General features: G+C 45.1%; 1 protein-coding gene across 10 annotated transcripts in view; it reads left to right on the top strand.

The window, feature by feature from the left end:
• Positions 1–7,214: 7,214 nt before the first annotated feature.
• ARMC9 (armadillo repeat containing 9) overlaps positions 7,215–14,515 on the top strand; it is a 57,269-nt gene continuing 49,968 nt past the window's right edge. For all 10 annotated transcript variants that reach the window (XR_008438524.1, XR_008438523.1, XR_008438521.1 and 7 more), the window contains exons 1-7: positions 7,215–7,285; positions 7,781–7,868; positions 8,397–8,516; positions 8,996–9,166; positions 10,192–10,347; positions 12,262–12,354; positions 12,985–13,009. Coding sequence is in view for 6 of the 10 variants with exons in the window: in XM_053985842.1 (XP_053841817.1) it covers positions 7,818–7,868; positions 8,397–8,516; positions 8,996–9,166; positions 10,192–10,347; positions 12,262–12,354; positions 12,985–13,009 (616 nt within the window). In the remaining 4 variants the exon portion in view is untranslated. The remainder of the gene's footprint in view (positions 7,286–7,780; positions 7,869–8,396; positions 8,517–8,995; positions 9,167–10,191; positions 10,348–12,261; positions 12,355–12,984; positions 13,010–14,515) is intronic.

The raw sequence follows: 14,515 nt of genomic DNA, 5'->3' as shown, positions 1-14,515 counted from the left end.
GGCCCTTCACCTTTTGGGCTGTAACACTTCAAAGGGTGTCTCAGCAGCAAGCCAGAGACTGCAGCCCTGGTCTGCTGCCAGCAAATGCTGCGTGAATCTCCATTGTTTGAAACAGCATGTAAATGGAATGAGGTTTTTATTGTATCTGTGTGTGGGGAGAGTATTTCATCCATGTGAACATACCACCATCTCATGTGCATTGGTAATAATGGAAGATAAATCTTGTGTGTAGTGCCAGGGAGCTTCTCCAGCAGATGGTTTATTTTGTTGAATGCTGCTATAGCTCATGGGATAGTCTGCTTTTGTTCTCTGCAAAGCTAAGGAATACTGAGCAGAGATGTGGGACTGAAAGCCAGTTTTGAGTCCTAGGCTTCAGGCAGAAGTCCCTCAAGTTGAAATGTCTCAGGTTACTGGTTAGAGCCTGCAGTTCTCAGCATCATCCAGATCTGTTCTCCAATGGAGTGGAGCCAAGAATGAATCTGAAATGGCTACAGACAATGTTATTGTCAGTAAAGCTGGAAACAAAGAGGGAACCACTGCTTCAATCCCATGGTCAAACACCTGGTATTGTGGTGCAAGAAACAGAAACTGGACAAATGTACATTGGTAAGTCTTCTGGTGCTGCAGTTCCTTCCCTTTGGATATCTGTATCCCTTACTCCAGCATCTTCTGCCAATGCCAACCAATAACGGTGTGTGGTGTTTTTCAGGTAATTTGTTAGTAATGCCTTGTGTTGTAAAATACTGTGGAGAAGGAAAGACACTGGGAGGAGAAAATCCCTCATTTCAGGTTGTTCAGCAACCTGCCAGAGGCCAGATATTGCTGGAGGATTTCTAAAGTCCAAGTAGAAATGGCTGGCTCAGAAGGACCTAAAGTCCTGCATTGGTGCTTTGGCCAAGCTGTGAACACTGCTGCTTTTCATGGGACTTTTGGCCACACTTTTCTAATTGCAACAGATTTTTCAGGGTAATCAAAACATACCTGACGCTTGCTGCAGGTCCTCAGGCTGTGTAAATCTGTATGTGCAGAGCAGCTCCCACCAAGCCACTGGGTACTGCCTGGAGCACCATGGAGGACTCCTGATTCTTGTGCTAAAGGATTCTCTTGTTCCTGTAAGATCCCTACTGCCTCTGGCAGTGATGTTTCCCCAGAGCTCCCTTAGCACAAGCAAATGTAAAAACCTTAGTCCCAAACTGATTTCTGAGCTGCTATTCTGGAGCTACGAGGTAAGGTTACACACACAGGTTTTTAGAGGAGATTTTGGTGACTGTGGAAGAAACCTCCAGAAACCTCCAGAAATACTAGAAAAACATCCATTAAATGGCCAGGAAATGTCCAGAAATCTTCTGGAAAGGTGCTAGAAAACCTCTGAGAAGGCTCTGGAAGCTTGTGAGATCCTGCCCCTGTGTTAAGGAGTCTGACCAGTTTCTCTCGGGCAGATGCAGCCAGTAACAGCAGGACTGGCTCAGTGCTTTGAATAATGTCATTTGTTTCAGTGACTCATTAGTGCTGAGGAAGTGCTGCTCTCCTGGGCCTGTCTGGGGATGCTGCAGAGGGACCCGCCCTGATTGTTTGTCAGGGGCTAATTGGACCTAAATACTCCTGACTTTGCCAGAGGGAGAGGCGGGGGTGACAGGAAGCTTCTATCCCTCCTGACTAATGGGTTTCATCTCAATTAACCCTTGTGCAAATTAAATCACTTCTAAAGCATGCTGCTCTGACAGATCCCAGAGTCCCTCCAGGAGGCCCTGGACATTTCCTTAGCCTCCCTTTTCCACTCCTTAACTCGGCTGCAAGACCCCTGCTTGGCACCATACTGGGGACTGAAGTGGTGATGGAGATGTTGGAAGTAAAGCTCCCAAAGCAACAGGTCTTCAAGGAGGGGGCTGAGATCCCTACAGCCCCCCAGCACTGCTGTTCCTCCCCTGCAGGCATTCAGTGGCCTCATCCTCTCACCTCTCCCCATCACAACAGTGTCACCCTCCCTATCTCTCCCCTTCCTTCCAGGGCCAGGCAAAGCTCTTCCTCCTTGCCTTTCAGAGTGAAGGGTGGACACCACTGATAATGATGATGATGATGTTGGCCATTTATCTCCTGCATCCTGGTGGCTGAAGCACCCTCCACCCTGACCCCTGCCAGATGCCAGCCAGCCCCAGGCTCTTCCCTTGCGTGATGCTCTTGGTGTTGGTGATGGGTTGGGTTTTCAGCCCAGCTCTGGGGCCACCTTGAGCCTGCAGCAGTGGCAGGATGGCAGAGATGGCAATCATGGACATTTCAGGACTGTGCAAGGCTTATACAAGCCTTGCACAGTCCTGAAATCTTCTGTTTGCTTGTAACCTCTGATGGGACCAATGGGCCTGAAGGCCTTCAGCCAAGGGTGCTGATCTTTCCCCAGGGTGGTTTTATGTGGAAGCAAGGGTCTTTGGTCCCTCAGTGAAAGTAACTGCTTGGGCAAACCTGGTTCAATGTGTTTCTCCAGCACTTTTGGGATTAGCCTGGCCCATGCTCTGTGCCTTGGGAGGAGATGCTGCCCCAGCCTCTGGCTTGACTTGGCATCTGAGATCCTGATCTGTGTGGGCAAACGTTCCAGCTGGCAGCAGCCCGGATCTGGAGTTTTGTTTTGAGCTCCATACTCCAGTTCCTGGCACTGATTACACAGCTAAAGCTCTGGGTTTTGCCTAGAAGAAATACCTGTGGAGGTGCTCAGGTGAGCTGTCAGTGTCTCTGCCACTGCGGAATCAGTGTTACCTGATGGCAGAGAGGTGACTCAAGACCATAATCCCAGACATCTCTGCCCAGTGCACTTGGTCTGGTGGGCCCGGCTGCCTGACAGGGGTTGGTTCAGCAATGTGTATGTCTGGGGTTTTTTCTTTTTGTTTGCAGAGCATGAGCAGAAAATGGGGACAGGAGGGTCTACACAGTCAGGGTCCAGGTGAAGCAGGTCCTGGGGAGCAAAGCAGAATCCTTGGGGAGACACCCTGGGCTCGCTGCCCACTGCCTTGGTGCAGGGTTGGCCAAGGGGGGAAGGACAGTGGTTTGGTGGCAATAGCATCCCTGGCCAAGGGTATAAATAGCTGCTCTGCTGACCCAGAGAAGAATGGCTGCACAGGCGAGGTTAATTGTCAGCAGAAATTATGGGGACATTGCTCCTCCCAAGATAACCTGTAAGGGATGAAGCAAGGAGCAAATTTTTCCCCTTCAGAGTGAAGGAAAAAGGACCTGAAATATTGGTGCAGTGTCTTTGTTCTCAGTTTTAGGGTGGCTCTCCCATTTCATTGTTTTTTTCTATTCCGTGTCAATGAGAACCAAGATGGATTAACTTTTTATCTCCCCACCATGCCCTCCCAGAGGAGGAACTGAGATAGCTCCTGCAGGGCTGGGCAAATTCACTGTTTACTTTAACCTCACATCAAGGTCTTTTTTATTTTTAGCTTAAGCATGAAATCTGGGGTTCAGGGGTGGACAAGAAGCAGCTGAAAATAATTTGCTGGAAACATCTACATTGAACAGCAATGTTCATGGGCTCCTTCACAGATGAAGCCTGATGCCTGCTTCTCTTGCAGGCCTGGAGGTTTTGCACTTTCCTCCTGAGTGGCTGGGCAGGTGGCCATTGGTCTGTATCAGTGGCATGGGACAGGTTTGATTGGTCAGTGTTGGTGGCAGCACCAAATCTGTGCTGGTGCGATGAGGACAATGAGGCTCGCTGGGACTGGGGATGTTTCTCCTGATGTCGAAGCTCTCTGTCCTGCTGTTTCTGTGCACCCAGTTCCCAGACTATTTTGTCCATATTTTTTTTTTTTTTTTCCTAATGGAGCATCTCTAACTCTTCCTTTCTCCCAGCCCCCTGCCATTTTTGGCTGGAATGCCTTGATGTTACTGAAAATCAGCTCTCTCACACATTGGTATTTGCCTTGGTTGGGAGCTTAATGACCCATGTGTGAGGTGAGCACATGCCAGAAAGCCCAGCTGGGGCCCCTTTTGGGCTGGAGGCACTGAGCTGATGTCATTCCCAACAGAGGCACCCCCAGCCTCAAAAAAGCAGTCCATTTCCCCTGGATGTCAGCTCTTTTCCTGTAGGGAATCTCTGAAGGGTGATCTCTGCTGGAAAGGTACCATCAGCTGTTTTGTTGGGATGAAGCAAAAGAGAAAGTGCTGGAGGACTCCTTCCTTCCACACCAGGGTGGTGGCAGCAGCAAGAAGGTTTTGCAAAGGTTGGAGAAGGCAGCATCTCCTCCAGGAAGCAGTTGAGACACACGGGGGGCCTGACATGGTAGGGGAATAGGCTGATCCCTGGATGCTCCTGTCCCCATCTGTGAAGTCCTACTGGGAGAAGAAGGCTCTGGCTCCTTCAGCACTGGACTGCAGGTGGCTGGGAGCCTCCTTCACTGTTTTGCAGTGGAGCTGAAAGGAGCTTTTTGGGGATCCACCAGCCAGTCCCTCCTCCCTCTCTGCTCTGCATTGACCAGGCCAAGAGGTTTCAGGATCTTAAGGAGAGCTGAGTTCACCCTGCACCTCCTTAACGCATCCCAGGACACAGAATCAAAGTCTCTGTTGTGCCTCTCCTGGTCAGGACTTGGACAGGAAATTACTGAAGAACGGTGTGATACAAATAACCTGACACAAGCTCACTGAATCCTCCTGGGGAGAGGCAGAGGAGAGCTGAAACCTGAGGCTCAGCAGCAGCCAAACAAACCCTATCCAATGGAGACAAAACAGCTTTATGGCAGCCTGATGCTGGGGAGAGCGGAGGTCATTTGCAATGCCATTGCCTTGGTTTTCTGAGCAGAGGGCCCTGGGGAAGTGTTGCTGTGTAATTCTGTGTGTGAGCAGCATCTCAGCTGCCTCAGCACAGGACATGGGTCCAAGCAAACCCCTCTGCCCCAGCCAGTCTGTGCTCCAACCCAACCAACAACAACATATCAACTAAAATCTCAAATAACTTCCTATTTATTTATTGCCTCAAAGCCCCTTCAAAGTATTAATTGAAAATCCAAACCAAAATATTTTTTGGCAATTAAGAGCTGAAGAAAATAACAGAAAATAACAGCATGTTTAAGCTTTGAAAAATGTTCCTCTCTTCCCTGCTTGCTTTTGTTTTTAATGCAACCACTTGGAAAGGCTACTGCAAGAAGAAATTTCCTGCAAAAATCTTCCACTTGGGCACAGAGAACAGTCTTCTCTTTTCAAATCAATCAACAGGTTCTGATCCAGTCTGGGATCTGCAGCTAGCAGAGCCAGTGGCCCAGCCCCAGGAATGCTCAACCCCTGCCAGAGATGGCAGTGACACCTGCCCCAAGGAAAATCCAAACTGTGGAGCTGGGGTGATGCCCCCGGTGATGATGAATGTCCTTCTTTGGATGCACAGGACAGTGGGGTCCTGCTTTTCAGGTTTGAGGCACAAGCTTTTGCATCTTCCTGATCTTAGCCCAGCTCCTGGCCAGCAGTGGATGTTCCCTTCCTTGCCAGCACCTCCCTGAGAAGTGTCCTTCCCCAAGAAGTCCAGGAGCATGACACAAGGGATAGCAGCCTTGTCTGCTCACTGGAGAAGAAATTCTGCAAGAATGTGAGGAGGAAAAAAAACAAAACAAAACAAAAAAAACCCTGTAAATCCCTTTCTTTGGCCGTGGGCAGTGCCTGATCATCACCAAAACAAAGCAGGTGAGAGGGAACACGGGAAAGTGTGGCTGGCCCATTTCAAAACCTTGGAACCACTTTCTAAGGCAAGTCTTTCACTTTAGAAAGTTAAAAGCACACGTGACAAACAGGAGGAGGAGTTCACAGCCTCCTGGCATCCCTTTGGCTGGAGCAAGGATCCTGAAAGCTGCACTCAGTGGGGGTGAGGGGGCTATAAATGCCCAAGGGAGCCAATCCTTGCTCCCCTAGGGATGAGCCAAGTGCCTGATGGGCTCAAGCAGGGAAAACCTCAACATTAATTATTAAAGTTTTGCTATTGTGGGATCTCTGAAAGAGTGTAGGGAACAGAAAGATGAAACCTCTGGTGCAGAGATACTCCCTCTAAATACAGAGTATATCTACTGTTTATGTTTTTAGAAGTTTGGGGGTGTATAAACACTATGTTTTCTATATAAATTCGGTTTTTAGTATATAAACTTCCAAACCGAGAAATCCCAGTTGCCAGCTCAGTCGTCACCATCCTGACCATTTAACAGTGCTCGCAGCAACTCCAAAGCTAATTCGAATGCTAATTGTCACACACACCGGGAGCAATGAGAACACAAACTAACGCTTAGAACAGAAATTTCCTGTTCCTTCCTAGGAATTCCCTGATGCTCTCTATAAAATATCCATAGGTCTTTTAGAAATTTCAAAGGGCTTTCTGTGGATTTTCCGTAAGATTTTTAGGAACTCAGAGTGGACTCTATGAATATTCCATCATTCTCTGAAAATTTCTTTGTGCTTTCCCGGAATATCCTTGTTCTTTCTAGGAATTGCAGAGAGATTTGTAGGGCTTATGGGCTGGAATTCCAGTGTCCTTAGTGAACAGTTTGATGTGCTTCCTAGGAATTCCGCTTTAGGAGACTTTTAAAGGAGCAAAGATGGTGCTGTGCTGTGTCTGGCTGTGGGAGATGCAGAAGAATGGGTCCTTTTGGTAGCAAACAAGACTGTAGGAAGTGGGACCGAGACCCTGGGCAGCACCTAACTGATCATACAGTGTTGTCTTACAGCGTGGAGCTAAAGTTTGCTGGAAACCTGATGTTAATGGGAAAAAGTTCATTAGCACTGTTAATTGAAAAAGGGACAAAGACTCGATAAGGAGTTTGACCAATCCTCCCCTTTGCTTTGGTGGGGCTTACATCAGGTAAGGACTTGTCGGACAGGGCGGACCTGGCACGGCTCATCCACCGAGCCAAGGCCGGGGCTCAGCCGCCTCCCACCCTGCTCGGTCCCTGAAAAGCTCCGCCCTCCTCGCCCGACATCTCGTTCAAACGAAACTTCCAAGCGGGAAGGCTTTTCCCGGCCCAGGGCGGAGCGGGGCACGAGAGCCCCTGTGGAGGCCGTTCGTCCTCAGAACGGCCCCAGGCCCCGGAACCGGCCCCAGGCCCTCCCGGAGCCACCTCAGGCCGCGGGGCCGCCGCTGCCGCTCCGCCCGCCGCGCCACAGGGGGCGCTGTCCGCGCGGCCGCCGCGGGCACGCCCCCGCCACGGGACGCGCCGGTCCCGAGTGGCGATTGGCTGAGAATGGTCACGTGCGCGTGACGCGACACGGAGGCGGGGCCGCGGTTGCCGGGGCGACACCGGCGGCGACTGAGGGGAGATTGGGACAGGTGGGAATGGGGGACAGGGAGGAATGGGACGCCTGGGAATGGGGGGGAATGGGGCATGTGGGAATGGACGGGGGGATTGGGACACGTGGGAACGGGGGACAGGGAGGAATGGGACACCTGGGAATGGACGGGGGGATTGGGACACGTGGGAACGGGGGACAGGGAGGAATTGGACACGTGGGAATGGGGGACGGCGAAGGGGCGAGTGGGAGTAGGGGATGGGGGGAATTGGGAAAGGGGGGAATTGAGGGAGAGGGGGAATTGGGGCGCGTGGGAATGTGGGAGGGGTGGGACTGGGGCGAGGGAGAATGCGGGCCAGGATGGACTGGGACAGGGAGGATGTGAGGCAGGTGAGAGTGGGGCAGGTAGACCGTGGGCACCTGTGTGTGCCTGCCTGTGTCTCTCCTCATGCCCTCTGGACATGCCGTGGCTGAAGGGCCGTGCTGTGTGAGCCCTGTGCTGTGCACTAACACCCCCTTCTTTGCCGTTTTCCAGCTTTATCAGTGATGAGAAGTAGCAGTAGCCCTTAGCAATGGGTGATGTTTTAGCGTATGAAGCTGAGTTACTTGGACTAGTGAAAGAGGTTGGTTTTCTCTCTTTATTTCTTTTTTTTTCTTTTTTGTGATTCTTGCAAGGCAAGATTTCTCTGTGTTTGCATTCAGACCCAGGCATTGTAACTGAGGTCTGGATTCTGGAGTTGTTTATCTGCATGAGTGTTGCTACACTCTGAAATTGTGCTGACTCCTGTCATGCTCTGTCAGTTCAAAAGGCTCAATGTCCATTAAATGCCAGCAGTAAATTTTCTTCTTTGGTTGATTGAAATTACTGGCTAAACCAAGAGGCATCATTCTTTCAGAGATGGTGCACTCAGTTGTCTCTAGGATGCAGGAGGAAATTTAAGAGAGGAAATTTAATATTTTCCTACCACAAAGTGTCAGTTCTTGATTTATCACTTTGCAGTCTTTGGCATTTGTGGACCATCCTGCAGAGAAACTTTGGCATTTCATGGGCCATTCATTGAAGCATTAATCACCTAAAAAAAAAGGATTAATCATTTACTGAAGCATTAATCATCTAACAAATGTTGTTCCTCTATGTTTGTATCTTGCAGTATTTGGATTTTGCCGGATTTCAAGAAACAGTGCAAGTATTTAAAAAGGAATGTAAAATAAAAGGGAAGCCACTACCTAAACCAGCTGATGTTTCCTCAGAAGATTCATTGCCTGTTCAGGTAATCATTTACACTTACTTTGAGTAATAATGAAAACAGAGATCACTAACCACCGTGTGAGCTATTACAACAGTGAATTGCCTGAACAGGTACTTGATTATTTGAAGAAATCCCCTGGCAGTCTTCTTCCAGTACAGGAGCCTTCAAGTTTGGGGTTGGGATTATTGTTTTTTTTCACAAATGCAGACATTTTGAACTCAAGGCACTAGTTTTGATTTACACTACATAAGTTTTTACTGATATGCTTGAAAATTTGGGCTTTGCTTCTTGTATTCATGAGTGATTCAGGCTCTCAAAGATACTAAAGATACATGAAGAAAGAATATTTGGGTGGTCATTGAATGGTGGGACATTTTTGAATAAAACTTTTAATTGGAAGTGTTCAGATGGCACTGGAATTCTTCATTCACTAACCTACTGCTGAAAATATGTGCCTCTTCTGTGCTTGGGTTTTCACTTGATGCTTTTCCCTTTCACAGGAAGGAATGCTTACAGCATTTGAAGATGGTGATCAGAAAGTTTTCTTCCAGCTCTGGGAGGAGCATATTTTGTCTTCAGTCCATGACAATGATCCAGTTGCTCAGAACCTGGAGTTCTATCTCCACATCTATTTTGCCACCTTCCTCTTGAAACAAACTATGGGAAAGCCTGTAAGTTTAGTTCACAATTCAAACCTCAGATTGCTGCTATTGCTGCTATTTGTTTTACTTCATATATTTGTCTTTAGTGTGGATGAGGATGGGATATTTTCTAAGAATCATTCCAAGAATATGTATCCAGTTTTGGCCACAGTCTGTATTTTAGTTCAGCCAGATCCTTTGTATTGTGAAGTACAGAGATGGAAGTTGGAGCTGTCCTTATCCCAAAGTTCTTGAAGTATTTCAACTTAGAAAATACCAAAATGGCAATACTTTCACACTTGTAATTGTAGATCATATCAGATTCTCAAAACATTTATTTGCTCAGAGTTTGGACTGAAGCTATGAGTTGAAATATAATAATTTCTGATTAAATGGGAAAGTTCAGTTTTGACCAGCTCAATATATCATGCTGAGAAATATAAATCCCAAGATGTTATAAAACAAAATCTCTGTTACATGGGACTTTTATGATGAAGAGACATTTAAGTAGCCTGGACTTAGCCAGATTAGCCAGGGCTTTATAGCTCCTGGCCTTTACCTGTTAGCTGCTACAGGAGTATTTGGATGGCTGCAGTCTGTTTTCCAGCCTCTAAGGAGCTTTTGTTCTGTTATGTGTGCCAGCTCCACTTCCCCCTGCTGTGCAAGTGGATTTTTTTGTTTCTGCACTTACCACTGAAATAAAGCATGTCTAAAGTATGTGTTTTCTCTCTGCCCTGAGTGTAGCAATGGCATTTTTCTTTAAAAATCTAGCCTAAAGTGAACAGGAATAATTTAAATTCAAAAAGCAGTTGTCTGTCTCTTCTTTCTTTGGACTTGGATGACAGAAACAACAGCATTAGTTTACATTTTCTTTTATGATTGGTGAAAACATACAATATCTTCTCTAGTTAAATAAATACTGGTTTTTAGATAACAAATACTCTGGAATTTTAAACTTGGTATTAATATACTTGGGTCTCTTCTTTTATTTGCCAGCTTTACAGTTCATTCAGAATGGTAGTTTTCTAAATTAAATCTGCTGCTTTATTTCTTAGGACAAAGCTGAACTTGATGAAAGGATTTCTTATTTCAAGGCATACTTGGAAACAAAAGGAGCTGCACTGAGCCAGACTACAGAGTTTCTTCCCTTCTATGCTTTGCCATTTGTTCCAAACCCCATGGTACATCCTTCCTTTAAAGAACTTTTCCAGGTAAGTGTATGTGTTGCAGAGATGGTTTTGTGGTGACTTACACTGAGCACTCTGCACACCACGTGGGTGGATGGTTAGGAGATGACTTCCAGAGCTGTGGTTCGATGTTCCAAAGTATTGCTGGCAATACCTGTGGGGAGGGTACAGCCACCATTTCATCTGCTGGTAGCTTGCTCCTCTACTGCAAAACTGCACCTCAGCTTCTCCATTGTGCTGGAAATGTCTGGTTGTGTGCCTGCACTATGACTGGATCAAGGAATTGCTTTCTTGCCTGTGAATGTGTGCGTAAACACCTCCCACATACACATACCTACACTAATTTGTTTGTAAAGCATGTATAGTATTTTTTAGAGTTATTTGCTCTGGATGCTTCCCTGACCATGTGGACAGTTGTGCTGCCCTGACTGAGCAGCTGTGGGCAGCCACTCTGGTGCAAGGAGATGTCTTCAGCCTGCATTGCTGCCACACTGCTTTTGATACCAAATCAAAGCTTAAGTGATGCTTGCCTTAGGGCTGACTTCAGATGTACCAGTTGATGAGGAGCTCCAGTTTAACACCAAAAAAAGGCATATCCTGCCATTTTCCTTTGGGACTAGCAATAAATAATGAGATAGACTGGTTGACCTCAGAGATGGAATATGACTACTCTTTTTTAATTATATGTAGCAGCATTTTTTTTAATGTGTTATCTAAGATGAGATCCTCAGGTTTATTCTGAGTAACCCAGTGTCCAAGCTCTTAGTCCACACTCACTCATATTTTCTTGTGGGAATTGTTCAACTCATTCCATGTTAGTGTTGAAACACAGATTGTTTTATGTTTGAGAAAGAGCAGCAGTGAGTCACTAGTTTACAAAGCAGAGTTCTTATGGCATGCATTTTTCTCAGGCATCTGATGCTTTATATAGCTGGAGTTCCTGTCAGTTTGTGTAATGCATCTTGAAAAATCATATGCACTCCTCTCTGTAGGAGACAAGGTTCCTTTGGTAATATACAGCATGCTGTGGTACACCACAGTCTGGATACTGACTTGGTAAATGCAACAAGTAAATTCTGTACACTCTCCAGCATGGTGAAATAAGGGCAAATCTGAGCTGTGAGAACAGCTTGCAACATATATGTATACAGCAGTAAATTTAGGGAGCTCCTGGTACTTGTTGGAAGACAGAGCTTTTTTTCCGTTGGCTGGCTTTTTCTCAAGCAGAAACCAGTTTCACTGAAGGCTTGAAATAGAAGACATGAGTGTTTGGTGGATTCCTAGTAGTAGTTTGACTTTTTTCCTTAACTGTTATTTTCTTGTGGGTATGAGACACTACGTCAGGCAGAGGACAGCATTTCAGTTAATGCTCTTGGTCTGTTCTGCTGCTGTTTTCCTGCATTGGCTGGTTTTCTCCAAATCCTTATTTTAGAAACATTGTACCCACCAGTGTCATGTCATGATGCTTGCAGTAGTTATGGACAAAACTTATAATTCCCAGATCTTTTTAGGAGCAAAGGATGAAAACTGAGCAGTGCAAAATTACAAATTTTGTACTCTATTTAATACACGTGAAAATAATTTTTTATCCTTTTCTCACGTTGCTTGTCTTTTAAAGGTGCTTTTACTTTCAGGGCAGTTGTTGTGTGTATATGCAAGCCACCAAAGCTATGTGTCAGTTTTCTACTTTAAATCAAAGATACATTGTGTTTCTAGAACTCTTATCTAGGAATAATACTGAACTCTCCTCTGACTTCTGTATGCTTTCAATGGGGAGTGAGCAAACACATTCACCTCAGTAACAGTGAAGGGAAAATCTTTTAAATCCAGTGCTGTCTGCCTTGTTTGCTAGTGGGAAGTTGCTGTGATCCAAGCAGTACTTTCTGCAGAGTGTACATATTTGGTGAACAACTGTCATTATTTGTTTTTCTTTTCAAGGATTCTTGGACACTGGACTTAAGGACAAGATTGGAAACCTTCCTGTCTCTGGCTCTCAAAGCCAGACAGACTCCTCGGCTTCTCACTATATTTGTATCCTTCTAAGAAAACACTTTGCAGATAATTACAAATACTATAAAGAGGCAGTATAATTTATTGCAAGAGTGTGCTGCTAAGATTTATTGCAGAATTGCAGTAACATGGCAGTTCAGTGTTTTTATGACAGAAAACATTGTCTATATTCCACATTCAAAAATAAACTTTTGGAAAAGTCATATAAAGACCATGTACAGATCCACATGAACCTACATGCTTATCATGTGATCATTCTTTGTTTCCATGTATAAATACAGGATTCCCAAAGGCACCAACCTGACCTGACTTCTTTCTTAGCATTTCTAAAGCTGTTAGTCTTTTAAATTAGCCATTTCAGGGACTAGCTGAAAGTTTTCCAGGGCTTTTAAGGGTTCTAGAAATTATTTGGTCACTGATAGGTCAGCAAAAGATCTCAAATCCCTAGGCAACACTGTGAGTTGCACACTTAAGAGGTTTTTATGTATTTATTGTTGATTTATGTGTTGTTGATTTATGTAGAGCATGAGGCACTTGCTGTTGGCTGGGATAGTAGGAATATCTGGCTTGGTTGAGGTTCTCATTCTGAGTCTCTGGAACAAACACTGAAAAGGTGCACATTTTCCTGATCTGCTTTTACTTGTGCAACAGAAGGAGAGTGGACAGTGCAACAAAGGTAAATACTGGGCTGTGGTAAGGATGTTCTATAAAAATGTCAAGGGCTGTGAAAGTAGTGGGAGGTTTACCTGCAGGGGTGGGGAAACCAGTGATGCATAGCAGCGAGTGTGTGGAAATCCAGACCCCAGCTTCAGTGATAGCTATGGATAGCTTTTCAAGTTCAGTAAGGTTCAAGCAGTCAATAAGTATCAATAAGTATGGACTATAAAGGGGAAAGGGCCTAGCAGTGGGATTTGTATTAAACATCTATTCTGTTCTGAAACATGGTAAAAACAAGTGGATAACTCCATAAAAGTGCATACCAGCTTTCCTTTTCTAGTTCTGATGAAAGTAAGTTGTCTTGGATTCCTTTCCCTTGCTTCCAGGTTTTATGTCTCATTCAGTTGTTCTGATGACTGTCTAATGATCTTAGACAAAGTTGATTTTTGTTCCTATTTACTCATTTTGTTTAAATAGTACCTCCTAAAATAGTGCATATTAGTATATCCTGAATGTGTTCATTTAAGTGTGACTGGCTGATGTGTTGCATTTTGAGGTAAGCTGCTTATACACACTTTAATGTGCCTGTGTGACTTGTGGCCCTTTAGAAATAATAATTTCAGCACAGAATCCTGTTAGATGCTGGTAACACTTGAAGCATGTGCCTTTTAAAAATCGGTTCAATAATTAGAACTTAGGTTTCCAATTACCTTTCATTGATTTTTTCACTTGACTTTCTGCATACACTTTCTAGTTAGGGATTTATATCTGACCAGTTAGATTCTTAAAATTACTTTTCCTCTTGAGTTATTTTATCTGTAAGTTTATCCTGAGGATTTACTTTTTGTAGATTGAATTAGGCAGAAAGTTAGGTATTCTCCCAGGGTGAGTTCCATGTGTTTTCTTTGTTATTTTATGCTTTGTGTTGCTGCATTAGACTTTCACTGAATAATAGAAAGGTCTCTTGGATTTTTATTTTCCAGGAGCTACACTTTTTCCTTGTGGAGGACTTTCCTGAACGCAATAATCCCATGCTTTTATTAAAAAGAAATAAATACGCAATTGTACCTGACTTATTTGGGGCCTAATGAGTTTTAATTTGGGCAGGTTCTGTGCTTTGTGCAGGGACTGTTTTGGAATTCAATTCATGCAGGTCAGCCTGAATTTGCAGATTTGCTATGTGCCTTGGAGGTTGAGTCAGTTCGGATTTTTCATAAAGGTTACTTGAGGACTGTTTCATATGAAGGTTTTTGATCCAAGAGGTTATTTTTGCAGTATCCTGCTCACATCACATGGGATCCACAGCACTTAATCGCTGCTGGAGAATATTTACTTTATCAGCGAAGGGGATATGCAAAGGAAATTTATAGGCAACCCATGAATGAAGAGCAGTATGGCAGAGTCCTGAAAACAGCCTTTTGTAAATAGTTGCCAGTCATCAGTCTGACATGCTGAAGTACTTCAAGTTTGGGTGGGGTGGTGTAAATGCTTTTGAGGGTGTCCTGGAGCGTTCAGTGTGTTTACC

Source organism: Vidua macroura, chromosome 10, assembly GCF_024509145.1.
Source record: "Vidua macroura isolate BioBank_ID:100142 chromosome 10, ASM2450914v1, whole genome shotgun sequence".
Taxonomy (NCBI): Eukaryota; Metazoa; Chordata; class Aves; order Passeriformes; family Viduidae; genus Vidua; species Vidua macroura.
The sequence above is the reverse complement of the archived record's forward strand: the minus strand, read 5'-3'. Positions and strand labels throughout refer to the sequence as shown.